Source organism: Echinops telfairi, unplaced genomic scaffold (assembly GCF_000313985.2).
Source record: "Echinops telfairi isolate 266 unplaced genomic scaffold, ASM31398v2 ScPeMD7_5592;HRSCAF=6446, whole genome shotgun sequence".
NCBI classification, from domain to species: Eukaryota; Metazoa; Chordata; class Mammalia; order Afrosoricida; family Tenrecidae; genus Echinops; species Echinops telfairi.
The window spans coordinates 19,452,460-19,475,611 of NW_022109491.1; the positions used below are offsets into that span (position 1 = coordinate 19,452,460).

The following is a 23,152-nucleotide window of genomic DNA, read 5'->3' on the forward strand; positions in this document are numbered from 1 at the left end:
GCGAGAAGGCCGACTTTGAATAAATTGAGTTTAGATTACAATTTTTTTTATTAGAAAATAAGTCACTTAGCTAAGCAGCAGTCGTGTGTGCATGTGTGTGTTTCAATCAAGATGTGTTCCTGCTATCCTCCTAACCGTGTTGTGACTAAATGAGCAACCACCAAGAGCATGTCCACTTCCCACATCTGGGGGGTGGCAACTTATGCCGCCATCATGAGAACAAAAGCCCCAAACTCACGGCCTTCGGGTCAATTCTGACTCACTGCCACCTTAGAGGTGAGGCAGTGCCGCCCCAGCAGGTTTCCAAGGCTGCAGCTCTCGACAGGAGTAGAAAGCCTCATCTTTCACCAGTAGAGTGGCTGCTGGTTTCAAACTGCTCACCTCTTGGTTTACCCACCCAAGTCGTAAGCACTACGCCACTTGGGCATCTTGTGATCATGAAAAGACAGCTGAAATCCCCTCGCCTCCAGAGTTCTCCAAAGCTTACTCTTCTGCAAATGCCCAACCCCTGATCACTCTCAAGCCAGAGATGAGCTATGCCGCCTTCTCCAGGGGCATTTCCTGAGCAGGACACTCCCAGGGCATTGACCACACAGGCACTAGGGGTAGCAATGCAATTTGACTCTTCTTGCTCTCAAATGGAGGTCCAATTCCTGGTTTCTTTAATAACAGTCAGCACACTTTACCACACACAGTAAATGCTGGTGAGCTACAAAAATGATTTTTCAAAAGGACCCTCCTGACAATACTGACATTGGATGCATGGCAGAGAATGACATTGAGCACATTCATTAAAAATGGCAAACGACTGGTTACGGATGGATTTGGGACTGCGGAAGGCTGCCCTCTGGGGTTTTATCATCCCCTGCTTCCATGCCTCCGGTCCCTTATGCAAATTGAGTAGGTTTGACTTAAACCAGCCTCCACCCGCCCAAATCGGTTGTTTGGCAAAATCTTATGAGGATCTGTTTAGGTGGGCTTTCGATTTTTCTGCAAACACGCTAAAAAGCGCTCATCGAAAAGAAGCTCTGAACATGTTTAAATGATGGACGTGGAAGGAAAAATTGCTTTAAAAAGTAGTACTTCTTTCAAAGCAGCAGCTGTTAGATGCTACCTTATGGCTCCTCCTGATGTGTTCAAAGTCTCCGACAGAGTTGGGCCCTTCCTCCCACCTCCCCGCCCCAGAGGTGCGCTGCACAGACCAGAATTCTGCTCGGCTCTGCAGCCAACTGATGGCAGGGCTCCAGCCTCTCGGGGGGAGAGGAGGCGCAGAAGCGCTGACAAGCCCTCACCAGCAGCAGTGATGCAGAGCGCCAGAATAAACTCTGAAGCAGCTTCTCACGGTTGAAAGGACGAGGCACAAGCTGTTTTCTCACATCCTCTGCCTCTTAAGGTTACGACAGACCAGCCTCAGATCCAATTAAAACACCGAGAGTTTATGTTTTCGCAGAGAAGGACAGCGCAGAGATGACCTGTGCTGGCTGGGAACACAGCCGGCCACGAATGGCCTTGGCTGACAACTGAAGAGTTAAAAAAGATTAAAAATGTAAGTTATTTGTACAAGCCCCCGATAAAATGATTTTTACAAAAAGTAAGTCATGGCCACCGTGACATTGTTTTTTCAAGATAAGGTGTTTGGAGCAGTGATAGGTGAGTAGCAGTAAACTGTGAACAGCAGCCGCTTCGGAAGAAAACTTTCCATGATAGACGGAGGGAAGAGAAGCCGGCTGCCACCTCCCAGGGACATCAGTGCTCCAACGCTCCGTCAGCTAGTCAAGAGGGCCTGCCCTTTCCTGGAACCACTTCCAAGAAAAATGATACTTTGAAGAGGATGACATTTGCTCTAATTGCTGCATCTAATTAAAATTAAGGCAATTAAAAAATCCCTTTTTTCTCAAATGTACGCTATATTTGAAGGAGGGTAGAACTGAGAATCAAATTTTGAAAAACATCATTAGGGCGGCTGGGGGAAGGTTGGCACAGAAAGGTGGGGAAGTTCAGCTGTCAGCAAGCGGGAGGACAGTGACACCGCCGTCAGAGCGGTTGGGGGGACTTGACACCGCCATCAGAGCGGTTGGGGGGACTTGACACTGTCGTCAGAGCGGTTGGGGGGACTTGGTGCTTTCTTTTCCTTTTTAAAGACCAGAATTGAACAACTTTGAACGTGTGGGCCCTGCCTCGTCGGAGACGGTTTCCTGTGTCAGTCTTTGCCCCTGCAGGAACCAGGCTGGTGAGTCAGCACAATGTCCGTCACTTCAGAAAGCTGCTACGCTTATTTAAGTTAGCAGCAATAGAAAAAAAGAATGTGTGCCCTGTTTGCAGAAACAGATGAGGTAATTTCTATACTGATACTTGGGAAACAGGCGGCTGTGGAATTCTGTCAGGGAAGCAGTAAACTCCAAAGGGAAAACGGGCTCTTTGGTGTTCAAAAGGCCTACGAAAGAACACCAGGCTGGAAGTCAGAAGACTGGAGGGCTAGCCTTGGCCTGGCCATCCAGTAGCGATCCAGCACCACAGCCTCAGCCTCATCAACCAATCAGCAAGGCTCTGTGCTAAGTCATCTCTAAGGTCTACTCTGATTCTGAAACACTACCATCCACTGCCACTTGAGTCCATGCCCTAGTGGCCCCACAGGACAGAGGAGAACTTACCCCAGAGGGTTTCCAAGGCTGTATTCTTGATGGGAGCAGACTGCAAAGCCGTGGGGAGGGCTCCAACCGCGAACACGTTAACCATTCTGTAGGTCAACTGAAATGTGCTATCATGACCATGACTTTTAGCGACTAAACTCCGGTGTGTTGAATAGAGCCGGTCACTAGGTAGAAAACCCAACAGATGCTCACGGATGGATTCAGATACTGGCCTTTGGTTCCTCTGGGCCTAGCGCAGTGTCAAGCACGTCAGAAACACTCAAAATATTATCTACGGGATGGACGCATGCCAGCTTAGACCAAGCACATGCAGAGATAGGCTTGGGTTCCTGTACAAACCAGAACCCCCACCCAGTGAACCCCGGGGAACCCAGTCATCAATCTGGGGACTTCCGAGTAAGATTTAATAATGTCTAACATTACAGGAAGTATCGGAAACATCTGAAGATCACTCTTCAAGAGAGTCTACATTAAAATTACTCACTGATTTATTTCTATGAGAATTATCAGGGCAGGAGAGAACCTAGTCAGACATGCTCTCAGGAGAGAGATTACCAGAAAGATGGAAATAACATGAAGCAGCAGCAGCACACTCCCCATGAATATCACTCAAGCAGACGAACTCCATTTGCCTCTTACCTTTAGAAATCCGAATTCAAACAAAAAGCGACTGGAAGAGAATTTGGTGTCATGAACATAACCAAGGCCATGGGCACATCAAAAGGCCTGTGCAGCACCCAGAGCTCCTGCCCATCAGACGGAAACGGCCCAATGCCAGACGCTTCTAGAAGTCAGGACTCGGGCTCAGTTACCTTTAACATGTACTAAGTGCCTACTGGGTGTCAGGGACTGTGCTCCCAACTGAGACGGTTTCCTGCAGCCTTCTGGATGACACTGAAAGGCGCCGGTTACTCTGGCCGCGAGTACCAGGGGCACCAAATTCCACACGCGAAGCAGTTGAGAATCAACGTAGATCCTCTGCTGAGTTCAATGCTTCTTCAACAAATACCAAACGCTCCCGGGCACGCCGGCTTCTTGACGGAACTGGGAATACATACCTGTTGCATTGGGTCAACTCCAACCCATAGCGACCCCATGGGGCAGGGCAGAGGCACCTGACAAGGTGTGATAGGTAGGCTTATTGTGTCCTGGTTTTGTTTCTCTAGAGAACCCTGTCTAACACACAGGGCTTCCCTGGCTGAAAACCGGTACAGAATCCGAGTCCCACCTCTTTCTCCCACGGAGCAGTTGGTGGGCTTGAACCACTGACCTTTTGGTTGAGAGCCAAGCGTTTAGCCACGGTGCCACCAGAGCTCCTGCTGGAAACCCAGCAGAGGACAGGACATAGAAAGAGTCCTGTCTTCCTGGTCATACTACTGTGAAGTCCTCAATGGTTCATTGCTTCCTTGGCTCTCACTGCCACTGGGCCACCTGTAAGCAGCAGGATTCTCCACATCAAAAGACCAAGCCCCCGTGTGGCCTGCCCTCTCCCAGGAGCCCCCAAATCCAGAGCCTGAAAATGAATGCAGCTACCGTGTGAACACATTCATCAGGATGTATGCTAGTACTTACTAATAAGAGCAAATAGGACAATTAAGGATTGCCCGAGATTTATTAATAGATTAAGCCAGGTTTTCAAATGCGTAAAGAGCAGCATGTGTTTCAGGATGGGAGATAATTAGAATGGAAATGGAACCAAGACGTGAGCACGCACATCAGCAGAGGCCGACGACGGAAGGGAAGAGTAAACAGCGTTGTCAGCCCTCCTGCCCAGGGCAGGTCTGAAAGGATATCTGTATTATCGTGTCCAAGCAGCCCGAGAAGAGACTGCACTGCATTCAGCTCGACCAGCAGGTGGTACAGGTCTGGCATGGTGGCCACCACGTGCATCTCCTGGATGATGTCATTGAGGTCGAGCTCGGATTCCATGAACCTAGGGGGGTAAACAAGACAGCATCACTAAAAGGAGCAGGCCGCCGGTGGCACCAAAGGCCCACAGCATCAGAATCTAGACCCAGAGACCATCTGTCACTGTGGCTCCATCGGACCAACCAAGAGGTCCGCTCATCCAAACATCATACTGTCACACAATTTCCTCAGGAAATCGATTTCCTCATTACAAAAATCAATCGTGGACTCAGATCTCATTACAGGGTGCCTTTACACTTGCAGATACAAGCTGCCTTTCTGAGGGTCCTGAAGCCTTTCCCAACAGCAATGATCTGCCTACCAGCCTGGTGAATTCGTTGCCCTTGCCCCTTGGTAAGGCTATTCGTTCTGTTGTCTTGCATATAGCTATCCTACCGATCTCAAATGGATTCCTCTGAAAGCAGACCAAGGGTCAATTACTCTGCTCCTGTCATTTCATAATGCCCTCCCCACCCTCTGCCACTTCCCCTCCAGTGCAATGAGGTAAAGGCAGGCCCCAACGCACAGCAAACCCAGCTTCTGGCTTCCACCATCCCCTCCGTAGCTTACACAGCCTGACACTGGAACCTGCCAGCCCACGCTGGAACCTGCCAGCAAACCTACACTCAAGACACTGAGAAAGGAACTGCTTTGCATTCACCCCTGTGCACCCTCCTCCGACCAAGAGTGTTTGACATATAAGAAGTGTCAACTAAGCTTTGATGAACAAGACAGGAAGGCTTGCTCTGAAAGGAAACTAGCTAATTCATGTAAAGCAAAGAAAACAATATCTGATTGTGAGGGACGGAGGGCAAGGAGCGGTTACACAGACTCTGGAGCCAAAGGCCTGGGCATGATCCTGGCTTAGCCACGTACTTCACCTCTCCGTGCCTCAGTTTCCTCACCTGTGAATGAAGTTAATAATGCTCTCTCTCCTACAGGCAAAGAGGAAATGAGTAGATAGGCATAAGCAACGGGAGAACAATGCCTAGCACATTAAAAAGGGCAACCCAAGTATTGACCTTCTTGTCACTACTATTATTACTGTTAGTATATGAAAGGGCTTCAAAACGTGACATTGAAATACACCGGGGTTTTTTTCTACTAACTTTTGGAGGCATATATCATGTCTATCATCTCTTTAGCATCTAAGTCTAAAGACAGAACCCCTGTCTACCATCCCTTTGTCTCTATAGGCTGCTGAGACACTGAAGAAAAGGAACATGGGCAAGGAGTCGGGGAGCATCCAGATGCTGAGGGGCTGGCCAGAGAGCACCTTTCTCCAGAGAGGCCGCTTCTGTGAAGGACAGGACCTGGGGGCTACGAAAGCATGCCCTACTTTAGAACACCTCTCTGTCGACTGGTTTTCCCAATAGTGAATTTTAACCACAATAATTAGATTTTTTTTCTTGACTGAAAAGATACTTTTTGGAGACAACTTGAGACATAAAGACAATTTCTAAAAAGAAGAGGAAAGAAAACAAACAGAAGCCACCCATGATCCTCTGGACCAGCCATAATCGGTGATAGCACACGTTTTGGCATGCTGAAGTCATTTTGCCGTCTTTTTATATCACACCACTGCTGTTCAGACTGGCTGAATCCTTCCGCTGGCCATACAGTCCTCCACACCAGGAAAACTCAGTGCTGGCCGGCGTCCCCCTGCTCTCCCGACCATCCCTCACGGAGTACAACTGGGTGCAGCGCCAGGCACAGCTCCAGCATCCTCTCACAGTGTTTGAAGAAAAGACTGTCAGTCAGTCCCCAGGGGATTTCGCCTAGTGGCTCGGCAGTGCCAGTTCTATTTCATGCATTTTAAATAAGCACATAGTATGCCCTTGTGGGGAGGGACCCGGCTTTATTGAACGGAATCTCTTTTGTCTGCACTTCTCCCCTGTAACAAATGACAGGAAAATATATGTACCTATGATCATTGTGTGAGGACACAGTCCCAGGAAGGATGGTGCCAAGTCCAAGAGCAGACACATCTGAGCAGATTGGGATCTGTTTTGCCAGAAAGGTACCACAGAATATAAAGTGCCTGCTTCCTCTCTCCTTTCTTCTCAGCTAGCATTTTTTAAAGCCTCCACTAGTTTCAGATGGGAAATACAGCTTATTTTTTATTTAAGATCCTTGGCTGGTTAAGCTATGTTGAATGTCTACTTACTATGGGTGCTTCCTTTTGTCCATTTTTCTACGAGGTTGCTCAACTTACTTATTGATTTATCAAACTCTAGATACGAAGGAAATTAACCTGTCGTATGTTACATAGATTAGCCTGAGAAAAGGATTTGTCCCTTACTTTGCAAATTGTGCTTTTTGAAATAAAGGTTCTTAAACGCTGAAGTAGTCAAATCTTTTGTTTTAACGGTGCATTTTTCTGTGTTTTTTTTAAAATCTATTTAAATCCCATGTATTATTCTACCTGAGCATATGGCATAGGACAAGAATCTAACTTTGTATTCTGTGTCTGGCCAATTGCCCCCAGACCCTAACTCAGTGGTTCTTAGCCTTCCTCATGCCATGACCCTTTAATACGGCTTTTCTTGTTTTGTTGTTCCCCCCACCCATAACATTATTTTCGTTGCTACTTTGTAACTGTAATTTTGCTATTGTTATGAATGGGGTGACCCCTGTGAAAGGGTCATTTGACCCCCAAAGGGGTCGCGACCCACAGGTTGAGAACCGCTGCCCTAACTGGTCCCTTTCCCACAGGTGTGAAGAAATGCCTCCTCTGTCAGATTCTACATTTTAAGGTGTGCAAGGTCTGCTTCTGGACTTTATGCTCCACTTCACTGATCTGCAAACCCCTGGGCCGGGCACTAGAACTTCACATCACTGTAGCTTAATAAGCATGTTGTATGTAGCTTAGTGAGTATGTTGCATGCTGTTAACAAAACACGTTCCCTCGGTACTCTTCTCTTTCAATGTTTTCTATTCTCATTTGCTAATTATTCCAAGTATATCTCAAAATTATTTATCACCATCCCTCCAAAAATACTTTTGAACAAAAAAGTCTTCCACTGTGCTTGCCTGCCATGTTGTCTTACAAACAACTGGTTTCACAAGTAAACGAGCAAACGTGAAAAAAGATGATTGATTCCTGGAGAATAATTTGGCAAAAGATGTCCCCTGGCAGAATTGGCAGGCAACAGCAGTGAACAAATCCACACTCACTGTAAGGATTAGATGTGGGTGCATCTGGAGAGAAGCCTCTGATGGGCTCCCTCAGGCTTATTGGAAACACCCCCATCCTTTGTTGTTACAGTATTTTTGATCAGCAGGGTGGGGCGAGAGCTACAGAGGGGCACCCTAAAATGTCACAGAACACAAAGCTGCAGGAGGTAAAAGTGATCCACATCAGTGGGCAGGATCAACTCAAAAGTCTCCTGACAGGCAATCGTGTTGGGAACTAAGAAGGAAAATTACCTGGGAGCCACATGGAAACGAAACAGGACTGGACTGGAAACCCGTGGCAGGAGTGTGGGTCGGGAGAGAGAGCGAGAGTGTAGCTGGAGCACATGCGCTGACAGCATGTGATGGTTTCAGTCAACTGTAACTGCAATACAAATGAGAACCGTGCGCTCATTCTGCCAGGGCAGGGCTAGTCCTTATTTGTTTGAGGATGCCCAGCGCTGGCACAGTCCCTGGTCCACCATAGAAATGCACCAGATGCCTGCCAAATGAAGGCACCGAGGGCAGTACTGCCAAAAGAAAATGCTTTTAGGCTGCTGAAAAGAAGTATAATATGGAGTGATCGAGTGGTCCAAGCTGATGAGATGACCTTAAAAGCTTACAATTTGATGTGGGAGCTGAACCTTAGGAGGGATATGGAGACTAATTCAGGAAAGCAATCAAGATTACAGGAGTCGAGATGTCCTCTTATATGAGAACTGGTGGAAATTCTTTCTCATCTGAGGTGAAATCTTCTAAGTCAGAGCTGCCAAATGATGGGCTAGGTTTTCTTTGGAAGTTAGATTTTTGTCACTGGAGAGAGTCGATAAATGGCCATATAAAAAGAACTCAGCGATTAGATGGGCAAACCTTCAGGTTCCTTCCAAGCCTGAGATTGTCCTTCCAAATATATGATCTTAACCCAATTATTTTAAAATTCAAATCATAAAATTATCACAACAAAACAGTCAGATGGGGAGCAGCAACAACAACAAAAATCATAAAAATACCAGTGGGGTCACCTGGTTCATACTCCGAACCACACTACGCTATGACTCTGTGACCCTGGCAGTATGTCAAGAAATAGGAATTGGGTACCCACTAGGTGTGGTCACGCTGGATGTAACAGATAACAAATAATCCCTCATGCTGGCTCCCCGCAGTGCCCAGGTTACAGACCCAGAAACCAGCTCTGGCAACCAATTCATTGTAAGGCCAGTGATGCCCCAGGTAAGTGCCATGGGAACACAGAGCCCCAAACTGGTCAAAGGAATTCTAAGCCTAAGCTTCCTTCTCCCACTGGCTGAATGAGAGGCATCAAAGAGATGATACACGCAATGCACCACAGACAGCCTGGCCTAGAGAAGGTGCTCAATGCCATGCTCTAAAAACATGTTCCTCTTTATGTTGATAAGGATGGGTTTTTTTTCAAAAAGTTCATGGGAAAAATGGGATTAAAAGCTGATGGAATTCTTCCACCCATTTCCTGACGTCCCCTCCCTCATGTCTACTTACATTAGGCATACATGACTCTTTGTAAAGGGCTATCTTCAGAGATTAGGCCTCCCGCCCCTGCAGCTGGCTCACAGCTGGGCGGAAGAACAAGTGCCCGAGCACTGTGAAAGCAGTAGAGCCACATATTAAAAGAATAACCGGGCTGAGGTGGGGCCATTGATTCGCTCCGGCTTGACGGAGAATATTCTGCTGGCCTGCTCATGTCCATTAGCTTCAAACCAGCAGAATGCCCCCCTGCCACCACAGAGGGAATTAGTAAGTGACCAGGAGGCTCAATGATGGCAGGAAAAGGACAGGATCCGATGGAATCTAATAGCAACCACGAAACTAGCAATCACCACCGGGACTCCCGTTTGACAAGGAGACTAACGTGGCTCTCTCATCCAACTCAATCAGCAACGTGCAGACCACGGCCCTATGAGGTGGTTCAAAATCCTTACGGAGGCCGGCATGATCAAAACTCGGTTTGTAAAAATACCAAGACGTTATTTGCTTCTTCCATGCCTGTCTTCTCTGGAGTCAACAGTGGAGGTTTCAGAGAGCCCCACAGCATGGGGCAGAGTTCTCAGTGCAGAGCCTCTGCTAAGAAGTTTCCTTTCCTCCCCAGCTAGACTGCAGCCGACTCGACACTTTAGCAAGATCCCAAGGGGCTTGTAACAGAGCCTCCCAGGTGACAATGTAGGCTCTGATGCAGTGTATCTGCACACTCCTAGCAAGAGGCACCTTGAATGGACCTATTCAAAGCTTGAGATGACACCATTGTCCTGATGGCTATTGGAATATGTATCGATGTGCTTCTGTATTTCCTAGAATGTTTTAAGATAAGCACTTTGGGGGACTCAATATAGGAGTGAAAAGGGGTCCTGAGACCAAATAGCTTGAGAACTCCTAAACCAGATGTGATGAATTGAACCGTCCCCCTCCCAATATGTCACCCTGCCTAGGCCATGATTATGTAATCATTCTCCACCCTGTGACCTGATGTCATTAGCCTATATGCTGTAAGTTCTAACCTCTATGTTAATGAGGCAGGATCAAAGGCCAAAACCTTGCTGCCACTGAGTCAATGTTGACTTATAATGAGCTTCCAGGGCAGAGTGAAACACAGTGCCCTTCTGAGTTTCCAAGGCTGTAAATCTTTATGAGAGCATGAAGCCCCATCTTTCCTCCACAGAGCCCTGGGTGGATTCCAACCGCTGGCCCGGTGATCAGCAGGCTGACACATCACCCACTGAACCACCAGGGGGTTAACGAAGCAGGATACAATCTACAGAATTAGGTTTGATTGAGTCCATCTCTTTTGAGATATAAGAAAGATTAAACAACTGAGGAGAGAGATCTCAAGACGACCACGGTATTACAAGTCAGGAGTGGAGCTTATTCTTTGGATCCAGGGCCCCCCTGCACGGAGAACCAGCTAGACCCAGGGGAAGACTGGCGCCAATGAACACTGGGCCCCTATAGGGGGCTTCAAAAAGTTCATGGAAAAATAGAACTAGAAGACAATGCACAAGAACCTTCCTCCAGAGTCAACAGAGAGAGAAAGCTTTTCCCTAGAGCCAGCGACCTAACTTTGGACTTCCAGACTCCTAAACTGCGAGAGTAAATTTCTATTTGTTAAAGCCATCCATTTGAGTTTCTGCTATAGCAGCAGCACTAGACAACTAAGACACTCGGTGATTCTGTCTCTGCAGAATAAAACTACTAAAGGATTTACTGGGGAAATAACGCATTCCACTCAACAAGATGTTTGGAGGAAACATCACACCGTGCAAAGTAGATGGAGCCTGCATAGGGAGAATTGTCGATTAAATCTGAAACACAGCCAAATGAAGAGAGGCATTCTGGGTATGTGATCAAGATGACAATTGCATATAAAGGAAAATAAATTTAAATGTTTCTGATCTCAACTGGAAAGTTGCATTCAACTATGCTTTAGCAATTTTCATCTTAATTGCGCCTCAGTGCTCTAGAATTATGAGATACTGCATCAATAGAGTTCAAGGTTAAAACACAATGTACTTTCCTAGGAGCCTTCTGTCAAGAAAGGAGGGGGTGAGGGAGGGAATTCTTTATGTATAATTTTAATGTTCAAATGTTCAGATATGTGAACACTAAAATTGTTTGAAAATTCTATCTGGATACAAATCACTGCTGCTGATTAGTCTAAATTGACAGTGTACTGACCAAGCGGACAAAGGCAATGTTGTGAATTGGATTTCTGCCACTTCCTGTGTTATCAACCTCTAGGATAAATAACTTCAAAATACATAAGGCATCCTTGGTTGGGGGAGGAGGGAGCGGGGTTATGAGAGGGATACAATAAAGGTGACATTCACTACATATGAGCTCTTGTATTTACTAAGCACCAATGTGTAGAGGTAGGGAAACACAAGTTAATGCAGAAATAACAAAACAAATATCAAGAGGACTAAAGACCAATCAGATCCATTGTCTGCCAGAATGCAGCTGAGGGGGGTGGGGTAATTAAAAGGATATTGTGAGAAATTAGCAGTAGCCACCCAAGTTTAAAATATACATAGCCTTCACTATGGGAATTCAACATTTATGCATCAGTTCTATAGAAAGGTACGCACCTGAAACAAGTGTACAAGAAGGCTTCTTGCAGCACTGTGTATAAATACCAGTATTTAAAACAACCAAATGGCCACCAATAGAAAACCAGTTAAATAAACAACGATGTCTCCATATCATGAAGTGCTATGCGCCCGTCAAAAAGAACGCGGTGGATATGTAAGTAAGAGGGGCTTCAGAACATACGCGGGAAAAGACAGTGAAGAGGTGAGGGAGCCTTACTTCTCTGGATTGTCTGGAAACTTAATCCGCAGCTCTTGGTTCTTGTACGATCTCTTTTCAAATGTGAGGATCATTTTCTTCACGGAGCTCTCATCCAGTGGTTCCTCCTGGAACAAAGGAACAGACGCAGCCACTTCAGTCCCCGCGGCCTTCCCAGCCTCCACCACCTCTTTGCTCCTGGGTCCTCTAAGTTCTGCCCACTCTGCCAGCTACCTCACTGGGCTACACCCATAGTCGACACCTTGTCTCCCCACCTGGAAAGAGGGTTCAGGGTGTATAGCCTTTGCTGTTTTATGTTTGTCGGGATGGCTCTCACATTGCTCGTATCTATAGCACAGGAAACAGCTTGTGGCGTTATGAAGACTCGTTCATTCAATAAAGATTTCATGAGCAATACTACAGAATATTGATTAATTCTTATCATGTCCTGCTTTGATGTCCATGTAAGACATGTTCAGGTAAAGAATTTGTTCCAGGTCAAAACTGGAGTCAGTCATAGAGCGTCGGCTTCTTTCCCCCACACCTGGGGGGTGGTCCACAGGCTAAATGTGGCCCACTCCCCAGTGCTGTGCAGCCTGAGAGCTAGACTCGCTATCGTGCACTTCTTACACACGACTGTGTCTAGGCCTCACTAGCTGCTGAGAAGAGAATCGGACAAGAATGTGGAATCCGGCCCTAATGCCAAGGCATCTATTATCCTCCCCTAAGGAAGCGAGAAACAAACAAACATGACCACGCACCGTCTTCTTGCTTCCTAGGGTAGAATAATCATCTCTGTGAAGGTAAATACAGTGACTTTTTGAAAAGGGAGTCATCCCCTCCCCCCAGCTCCACATACTTCAGAAACACTTTCTCTTGGGTTTACTTTCCTGCTTAAATTAATGTGCTGCAATGCACTCGGCTCCTTTGAACACGCTCCCGATTCCCGCCATCATCCCTTTGTAGCCAGTGACCTAACTCACACCTACATGCAATACAGAAACTGACAGTATGAGAACCTGAAAGAGATCCTTTTGGACAACATGGAATCATCCCGTGATTTTGTTAAGTATTCAAAAACATGAGCTATTAGTTTAATATTAAATAAACGCTGATTTTTCACATACTGGGTTTTAAGTGGGAGATGCCTACAAACTTGTTTTGGACATGACCTGTGTTCCAGATTATGTCAATGCCTACTGGGCCCTGAAGTACTCTGGTGGACTTGTACCCCTCCCCGGGGTCTGCAGTTTAAAGAAAAGCCCCCAGACATGGTGAGAACATGAAGGCAGCCTCGAGTCAGAACTAGCTTCCTCACCTACAGGCCACGTAGCAGTGGTTAGGGTCCTCAAACGCTCCCAGTCCAATGGATTCTATCCAGCCCCTTGCCACTCGGAGCTCAACACTGCAAGTCCCTCCCGTGGCTTGGAAGGAAGAGCCTGTGGAATCTTGCCAAGATATCATTGGCCAACACCCTTCGTTGCCTCAAAGGTCAGGCTTTTGGATATATCTGACCTGCTGGTTCAAAAAATGGCACCCATTTTCTTCCATCAGCTCTGGATTTTGAAACATACAACAGACACCATATACCACTCTTCACTCTGTTCACCCATAAAAAGCCAAGGCAGTTTAATGTTGCATTGGCTAGCCTGAGAGAAAGGAAGTACACGGTGGCTTTATCTAAAGTAGTCTGTGTTGTACTAAATGCTTAGATCCAGTTATAGTGCACATGGTGTCCTTTGATGCAAAGATGTATTTGAACAGGGAAAATTACATGAACTTGGAATTTCCCCCAACTATCACTTCACCTTTATTAGGAAGTGAATAGCAAGCAGTTCCGATTTGTTATCTTAAAAAGGGGCCCCAGAAATAAGAGCTACTGTACAAGAAAGAAGGAGCCCTGGTGGTGTAGTGAGTTATGTGTCCGACTGCAAACTACAGGGTCAGCTGTTTGAGCTCACCGACTGTTCTGCAAGAGGAAAATGATTCTTCCTGCTCCCACAAAGACTGACGGCCGCAGAACCCCACCGACGGTCTCCTCTGTCCTAGGAGGTCTCAATGGCTATCGGGTCGTAAGCTCGTTCAATAAATAGAGATCATGTTTTGAGACCCAAAAGGAGTTTGCCAGAGTTGAACTCCTTTACTAAAAATAAAGTGCTTCAGTCTTGCTATAAGATGGCACAACTTCTCCATCTGTGCACAGAAACACTTCAAAGAGAAGTTAACATTGTTCTTATAAAGAAGCTTAGGGTTAACCTCACCTCTGAAACATTTATCATAAATTATCTATTGACTTCTACATATTAAACTGTGTTCTGAAATGCTTACTGCATAATTTGCGGAAAATTTAGATCTTCAAAGTATTTACGTAAACTATGATATTTTAGATTTTTGACACTCTAAATTGCCCTCACGTCTTCTATATATGTACCTTTTCAATGTCCTTTTCCCCTCTTCTCAAGCTGGGTTCTGGCTGTGCAGTATCCAACTTGCAGTCTCTGGGTTAATATTGCACAACTTCCCACGCCCAAAAGAAAAACACGCTGCCCTCTACTGCGTTCTAACTCATGGTGACTCTACAGGGCAGGGAAGGACTGCCCCTTTGGGTTTCCAAGCCTTTAAATCTTTTAGAGGCTGCCAAGTGAACAGGGCTTCAATCCACTGACCTTATGACTGTCAGCTCCATGTGCAAACAACTAGCCACCAGGGGTCCATGTACAGATTCCCTTGGAAGTTAATGCCGAAGTCCTTGTTATATATTTTTTTTACTTCTGTCATACCCTATAATTTATGAGCCCAAATTCTTCAATGTAGTGGAATATCATATCTAAGAAACTAATACTGATGTGGTCTATCCTTTGCAATTTTCCAAATCAGTACCCCCAAATAACCCTAGGAACAGCCCTAAGAACCCAGAGGCCATGAAAGAAACGCTTTGTTGTTAGGCTGTGTAATTTTTCCAACCCCAAACTGGGACATGTGTGCCCCTGTGGATGGCACATATCTATTTATTCAGTGCTGGCACAGAGCAGGCACCCATTGAAAACTGGAGGGAGAGGAATGGGAGGGCGAAAGATGTTATCTTCAAAGGCCAGAGTGATAATCCAAAGAAAGGATCTACACTACATTGTTTTATAAACCATATGACCTTCACGTAAGCTACTGCTGTCACTATTCAAAACAGGCATAATGCTCCTTGATACCACCGGGTTTTAATTAAAATCTAAATTCCTAGGAATGGGGTAACCTCATATCCACCATTTTTATTTCCCTTAGCCAATATTGGGCCTGCCCTATAGAAAAACCCTATGGGAGTTAAAACAGCTCTCATGGGATGGCCAAAGTCCTCCCCTCTCCAGAGTTTGGCCTTCCCTCCCGTAATTTCTCCCCAGCACTCACTGAGGGAAAGGGACTTATCAGTCTTAGTCGTCAGCCACTGCACTATCTCCAATAACTCAATGTCAGAACCGGAGGGAGGTTTCGGGAAGATGAAAGTTGGCGATGTGGCACAAAGAGGACAATAATATTTTACAGGCGCACGTGACTCCACAGGGCAGCCATCGCTTGTTTTCATCCAGTGGGATTTGGTAGCTCTGAGAAAATAACTCCTGGACTTCCATGGATCATTTTTACAAAGCGATCTCTTTTCCCCTGTCCCTTAACAGAAGGGCTGGTCCCACCTGGCATTTCTGTCTCCCAGGCTAGGAACCATTTACCCATGACAGCTACGATCCGACTCCTCGGGTACCAGCCTTGCCCTACATGGGAATTATACCTGCCAATTAACTGCTGCTGCAGGGCTAACAGATTGTGCAGGAGCTGGCGGAGAGGGGGAGGAAGGTGGGTGTGCCACACACACAGCCGTGGTGGGGTGGGCTGCCCTTAGAGGGAACATTCAGAAATGCACGACTGTCTCCCACCACAGATTTTCTGAGTGTCGCCGCCATCTTTAAGGGCAGACCTCTAAATTAGCACCAGGACAAAGCCTAATGAGGACAGGGGTAGTGCCACAACACCGTAGAGACCTTTTTGGAATATGAATCTCTTCTTCCTCTCAGATTCACACTCCAGCTTTTAAATCCAAACTTAGCACCGTGTCTTGAAGAGAACCCAAAACCAGCTGGCTCTGAAGGATCTATTTCCATAATTCATATTGAACAAAATGCCAGCGCGAGATAACATACAAGTTAACGCTTTAGGATTTAGAAAGACACAAAGGTAAGGTGATTTTCTTTTTAATCACTGGTATTTTACCTCTAATCTTTTTTGTCTCATCCATTTATTCATTCAATAAATATTTATTAAGAGTCTACCTAAGAGCTAGGCACTATTCTGAGTGCTGGAGATAGAGCTGTTAACAAGGCAGCCAGTCTCTGTGCCCACGAAACTTACATTTTCCCAGAAGCCCTGGTGGCACAGTGGGTGAGGCACTGGACTGCTAACCACAAGGTTAGCACTTCGAACCCACCAGCCACTCGGCAGGAGAGCGATGAGGCTGTCTGCTTCCGTACAGATTTACAGCCTCAGAACCCCCAGGGGCAGTCCTACTCTGCCCATAGGTGGCCGCGAGCCAGAACTGACTCAATGGCAGTGAGTGGATACATTTCCCTGAGGGGGAGGGGCACACATGAGCCAGATACGTAAACGGTTTCCAATCAGAAGTGCTATGAACACAGTCTATAGAAAGATGTGAGAAGAGTGCAGAGCGGAGGACAGGGCAGACGACCTCACGGGTAGGCAAGACCTCGCTGAGAAGCCACCTCGCAGCTAGGCCAGGCAAAGAGGGCAAAGTTCTAGAGGCAGGAATGAGTGCACTGACCCTACGGCATCTCCTTCTCCAGCCACACCAACTGACTGTCAGCACCCTTGTTGCTCTGCCAGTGCCATTCCCTCTGTACCATGTGCCCTGCTTCCAGTTGCCTGGTTGATCCTATTCACTAAGTCTACCAGCTACGAGCCTGCGAGGTGCCCTTGGTCTGGTGGGGGAAGCCTTCCCTGCTTTCCCCCAATCAGCACCATTGCCCCATCCTCACTGTTCCCAACAGTTGGTGCTTGGACGCCATTCGAACACTGCCCAGAGTCATTTACAAATGGAACCTCTAAGGTGTTCTTTCTACTTCACCAACTGCGTTCTCAGCTCCATTATCCTCCTTCACCAGCCCATCGGCACTGAGAACTAAGGATTCTCAGCTCTATCTTTGCAGACCAAGAGGGAAAGCTTGGTGAAATGGAGTACTTGGCCCACAGTTCCAGCCCACAGCTCCTGTGTTAGAGCAGAGGCGGCCCCCTCGGCCCCTAGGGCACCTCTGCCACATTACCTCTTCCTCTTCCTCCTCGCCCTCTCTGTCAATAATCTGCAGCAGCCTTTTTTTGTCGTCATCTGCTTCTTCTACGACAGCCATTTCCTCTTCCCGGTAGCGGCCACGTTCTCGGGGGGCAGCCTGTCGCCGGCGTGTTTTCAGCTCTTCTTCTTCATCATCCCGGGGACGTTTGGTGCCCCTGTTGGGCTGAGAAAGAGAGAGAAGAAACGCAGGATTTTAAAGCGAAAAACTCTTAGAGGGCCCATACACTCTAAAAGCCTTCAGGGATTCCCTGGCAACTGACAGGCACCGTAGCGCACAATTTCTCCCACAAAATGCAGTAAAAAGTTGGGAGTAGGTATTTTCCCCTTAACGCTTCTATAAATATACCACTAACAGCAGCTATTAAGTTGGTTGAAATTTTAAGATAGAATTGTTTTTAGACATGCATGCAAACTCTTTTCATGTCAATAAAATTTCTGTATATTCAAAAAAACGGCAAGGAAACAGAGCCCCCCTGAGATAAGCACACTGGGGTGGGACCACTTATTAGTTAGGATGCAACACACCCCACCAACCACTGCTTTGAATTCATGCCACAAAGTCTTTTCACAGTCACAAGTTTCATACGATGCGCAGACGCAAGTGTCTACAGCACTCCACAGAAGAGCAACGGCCCCGAGGTCAAGAATGACCCATGGTCACAAAGCCAGGAGCCAGAACTGGCAATTCCTGGCTCCTAGCCCGGGGCTCTTTCCAACGTAGTACTAGGGCCCCCCAATTCAAGGGGCAGGTCTGACTGTTATTTCCCAGTACAATTAGGATAAAGCATGGCCCTCCTAAAGGGTCCTCACTGCCAAGGAGAACCGGCCTTGCCCCACACCGCCGATGACTCTACACCCTCTTCAGCTTGACCTACGATTTAGAGCAGGGTCCTCAACCTTCCTAAAGCCAAGACCCTTTCATACAGTTCCTCATGTGGTGGGGACCCCCAACCATAACACTATTTTTGTTGCTACTTCATAACTATAATTTTGCTACTGTTAACAATCGTCATGTAAGTGTCTGATAGGCAGGATGTATTTTCATTGTTATAAATTGAACATCATTAAAGCATAGTGATGAGTCACAAAAACAATAGGTAATTCTATGTGGTGAGATATTTATTATTAATGACAAATAAATGAAATTTTGTCGGAGCATGATGTAGCATAGGTAACCGTCTTCACGCAGAGTACTCGTATGGTGGGCGTTATCTGCATGTGGGCGGACCGGCTTGGAGACGGATAGAAGAGCGGTGTCTCGGTTCCTAAGACCATTAGAAATATGTGTTTTCAGACGGTCTTAGGCGACCCCTGTGAAAGGGTCGTCCCCCAAAGGGGTCGAGACCCACAGGTTGAGAACCGCTGACTTAGAGCAACTTAGGCCTATCACTTAACTGCACCGAGCCTTAGCTTCCTCCTGTGCTCGCGGAGATGAGAACCCCTTGCCTGCGAACTTCAGAGTATTGCCTCTGAAGTGAAAGAACGATGTAAGTATGAAAATAATAACCTATAACTTCTCAAGGGCTCATGAGGGAGGGAGGGAAGGGGAAGGGGGGGATGAGGAGCTGCCTCAAGGGCTCAAGTAGAAAGAAAATGCTTTGAAGATGATGATGGCAACAAATGTACAAAGGTGCTTGACAGAATGGATGAATGTATGGGTTGTGATGAGATGTTAGAGCCCCCAATAAAAGTATTTAATAAAAAAAATAAGTATACTGAGGAAATACAGAATTGAAAATGCGGTACAGTGATCCCAGTGAGTGTCCATGCGTGGTTATTTATCTGTTATAATGAGCGCGCGCACCAACGGTGTGCGGGGAACGCGGTGGCAGCCCCAGAGCGCAGAGACCGTCAGTCCCTGCCAGCCGGCTGCCCTGGAGTTGATGGCTCCCGGTTCTATGCGTTACACACCTCGCCTGGTGACTTCTGGCCCACATGACTCCTGAGCTCCACTCCCCACCCCCCACCCTCCACCCCCACCCCCGTGGGGTGCCATCCCCCTCTATATTCCCGCATCCCACCCGCTCTGCAGACCAGGTGCTTCGGGAGATCTCAGCATCTGACATTGCCGAGAAAAGTCCCATTAGACAATTTGGTTTGTAGGGCGCCACCTGCTATTTTGCACTCTGTTCTCAGCTTCCCTGGGATAGATTATAATGTCATATGATCAAACTCTATTTCCATAAATTAAAACATTTTTTTGGAAAAATCTATTACCAGCATTACTGGTGTACTCGAAAAAGGAAAGAAAGAAAAAAGTCAATAACCTCAGACTACAAGGAAAGGGGTGGGGGTGGGGGATCATCCTCCTGTGAGAAGGGGGAGGAAGGTAGCTTGATGCCAAAGGAGGGCAGCGCAACCCAGAAACCAGGAGCTCCCCAGCAGGTACGGAACCTCAGCCCCCTGGGCGCACTAATTCTTGCCGGCTCATAAAACAAGCCCTGCTGTGATTCTGATTAGCGGGAGCCTGCTGCAGCAGCCAAGTCAAGACATGAACGCTATAGGTCTCTGTGGAAAGGAGATTTCTGGGTTGTTTATCTCTGAGGGCAGAGGGAAAAGGCAGTGGACCACGATTAAAGGGAGAAAGCTAACTACGTGCACTGTTCAGAAATGCAAAATGGAAACAAACACTAGCAAAGTCTCTTCTGAACACAACTTCAAACACACTTCTTTGAAACCCAGGTTTGAGAGGTCAGGGGAGGAGTTTCACTTTGACCGCTGACAAGATCCTCTGAAATGGCCCTGCCCTTCTACGGAATTTAAAGCCCCTCCTTTAGCCTGTACCACCTCCTATGTGTGTGAAAGTTGGACACGGAATAAGGAAGACAGAAGAAGATTTGATGCGTTTGCACGGGGATGCTGGAGAAGAATGGTGAAAGTCCCACGGACTGCCAAAAGAACACACAGGTGTGTCCTGGATGAAGTAAGGCCAGAGAGCTCCTTAGAAGCAAGGATGGCAGGGCTTCATCGTACATACGTTGGCCATGTTGCCAGGAGAGACCAGTCCCTGGAGAAGGACATCGTGTCGGGTAGAGGGGCAGCGAAAAAGAGCAAGGCCTTTGAGGAGATGGACTGACACTGTGGCTGCAGCAATGGGCACAAGCATAGGCACGGTTCTGAGGGTGGAGCAAGACCGGGCAGTGTGTTTTATTCTGTTGGGCTAGGCTAGAGTCACTACGGGTCGGAACCTACTTAATGGCAAGTTACCAACAACAGAAACAACCACCTCTCTCTAAGGCAGTGGTTCTCAACCTTCCTAATGCCTCCACCCTTTCACACAGTTCCTCATGTTGTGGTAATACCCCCTAACATTATTTTCGTTGCTACTTCATCACTGTAATTTTGCTACTGTGATGAATCGGGCGACCCCTGTGAAAGGGTCATCCGACACCCTAACGGGTCGCGACCCACAGGTTGGGACCCTGAGGAGTGGCTGGTGGTTTCAAACTGCTGACCCATGATCGTCCTTCCTAAATGTTGAACCTGATTTCTGGGAAGCTGGCTTTCTGCCAGGATGGCACAAATCCAGCTGTGTCAGAGCTGAGACTTTCAAGCCAGAACACATACCCAGAAGCCTAACTCATATGAGAACGTGCCTAACCATTCATTCAACAAATAAAGATGTATGTATGGAATCAACTCAGTGACGGTGGGTTTGGGTTTCTCCGTGTAAGGGAGTGCCTTGTGTACTGGAGACCCAAGTGTGATGAAGACCGATACGGACTTGCTATCATAGGGCCTAGAAGGCTCGAACAGAGTTGTCAAATTCAAACAGAACACAAGTCTGAGGCAATTTTAAATTTTATAGTTGCCACATTTAAAAAACAATTTTAAACCAACCAAAGGAGAAATTCTTTGGAATACTTTACTTAAGCCAATACATCCAGAATGTTACTGTTTCAGCGTGTAATCAATCTAAAAATTACCAATATGGTATTGTGCATCTCCTCATACCAAGTCTTCGTCACCTGGGCTCTATTTTACATTTCCGGTACATCTCCACACAGACTAGTCACATTCCCAGGGTTCACCAACCACAGTAACTAAGTGGCTACTCTTCTGGCTAGCCGAGGTCTCGAGGATAGCTACCTGAGGGACTCTGCTCTCTGATAAAGCCGAAATGAAACTGTCTTTCCCACAACACGGAATGAAATATGGAGTCATATAAAGCTGAAATCCTGACTGTTTGTAAGGAGTCCGCACTAAAAATTTCCGTGACGCTAAGGCAATACACTGACCCAGAAATAAACTTCTGCATCGTAGCTACCAAATGATCACCCGAGAGAGCAGTCAGATACATAAAATAAAGCAGGAATATGTGAGTGGGGAAGCAGCTCAAAACTGTCAAACAGATTTCACTGTAAAAGGGTCAAAGGGCTCTTGACCCAGAAAGAGATCAGAGAGTTGCTGCCTGTCAAAAGAGGCCGGCGGCTCAGCCATGCTTGCTCGCAGCCCCTCAAACGGCCAATCCCAAGTGACGTAAGCCATTTGTACCGGTCATCTTTGGAGATTAATTTGTTTTGGTACCTGAAAGGTATTTGGAATCCGTCAAGGTGGATGAATGACAAAAGAAACTCTCCTTGATAAAGCCATGTCTGCTGCTGCTGCTGCTGTTTTCTGCCGTAGGACTAGAAGGGGGGTAGAGGAATGAGGAACTCTTAACTTGGGATGGTGCGGAACATCAGGATTTTTACAACCTTTTACATTCCGTACTTAGGTGGTGAGTGGGATCTATGTTCACTAAGCATCCGACCACAAGGTTGGCAGCCCTTCTAGACTTGCTCGAAGCTCACAGTAGGCTTCAAGAGTCTACGCTGAAGCCCTGACTTTGTAATAATCTGGGGGCCTACCGACTACTGGCTGTGCACGCGTGTGCTGGAGAGAGAACCCACCAGGCTCCTGGAAGCAGAAATCAAGACATCGTCCTTGAAAGTTTGGAAAGAGTTAAAAGATTAAATAAGCAATCTGCCCAGGCTATTCCCTGCGTACCCAGACAATATCTCACCTCAGCTTTAGGTTTCATTTTCCCGTTCTTTCTCTCTCCCTCTTTCTTTTTTTAATTACAAAGCAGTGAGAAGCTGTAGCTGTAATGAGGGGCTATGGGAACACGCAGTTATATTGGGCTCAGAGTAATGTACCATAGGAAGAGGCTGCGCCAACAGAACGAGTCCTCAATTAAAACTCCACAAGGAAGCCAACTCCATTTCCTCTGAGCATGCAGCCGGTATGATCGCAGTTATGGTCTGCCTCAACCTCAATTAGACTGTGGGGCGGGGGGAGAAAGGGGACCTCTAGAATAAGCAATAATGGTATCATGATGATAAATTATGAAAACATACAGTGCAATCATTAATGTGAAAAGCACATTTGTACCCGGATATAACAGTAAATGTATGTGGAGGGCGGGGTGTGAAATATAGTTCAACATTCCAAATTTTCTGGCTAAAAGTGGAAGTAATTCATGAAAGGTCCATTAATGGAAGAAGAAAAAAAAGTTCAGTTCTATTAAGTGGAAAGAGTTACAGGAAAGCTTCTATATACCGTCTTGTCAGCCAGGAACGCTTCACCTCGCACTGCAGAGATCAGACAACTTCAAACAGCCCTTCCAAGTAGAGCACAAAGAGCCGTTTCCTACATCTCCCGCAACGGACAAGACTAGATACGAACCTAGACGAGACTCTACTTTATCCTTTTATTTATAGAAATAGGCAAATGTGAGTTCGGTAGGTTTAAGTAACTTGCTTATGCTCACACCATTAGTACC

At 46.7% G+C, this 23,152-nt stretch overlaps 1 protein-coding gene across 1 annotated transcript in view; it reads right to left on the reverse strand.

Moving 5' to 3' along the window:
- The window catches only part of CTNNBL1 (catenin beta like 1), a 174,012-nt gene that overhangs the window by 119,021 nt on the left and 31,839 nt on the right, over positions 1-23,152 (reverse strand). Inside the window, exons 2-4 of the mRNA XM_004697979.2 lie at positions 17,363-17,551; positions 12,066-12,172; positions 4,445-4,584 (exon numbers count right to left, since the gene is read on the reverse strand). Of these exons, the coding sequence (XP_004698036.2) occupies positions 4,445-4,584; positions 12,066-12,172; positions 17,363-17,551 (436 nt within the window). The remainder of the gene's footprint in view (positions 1-4,444; positions 4,585-12,065; positions 12,173-17,362; positions 17,552-23,152) is intronic.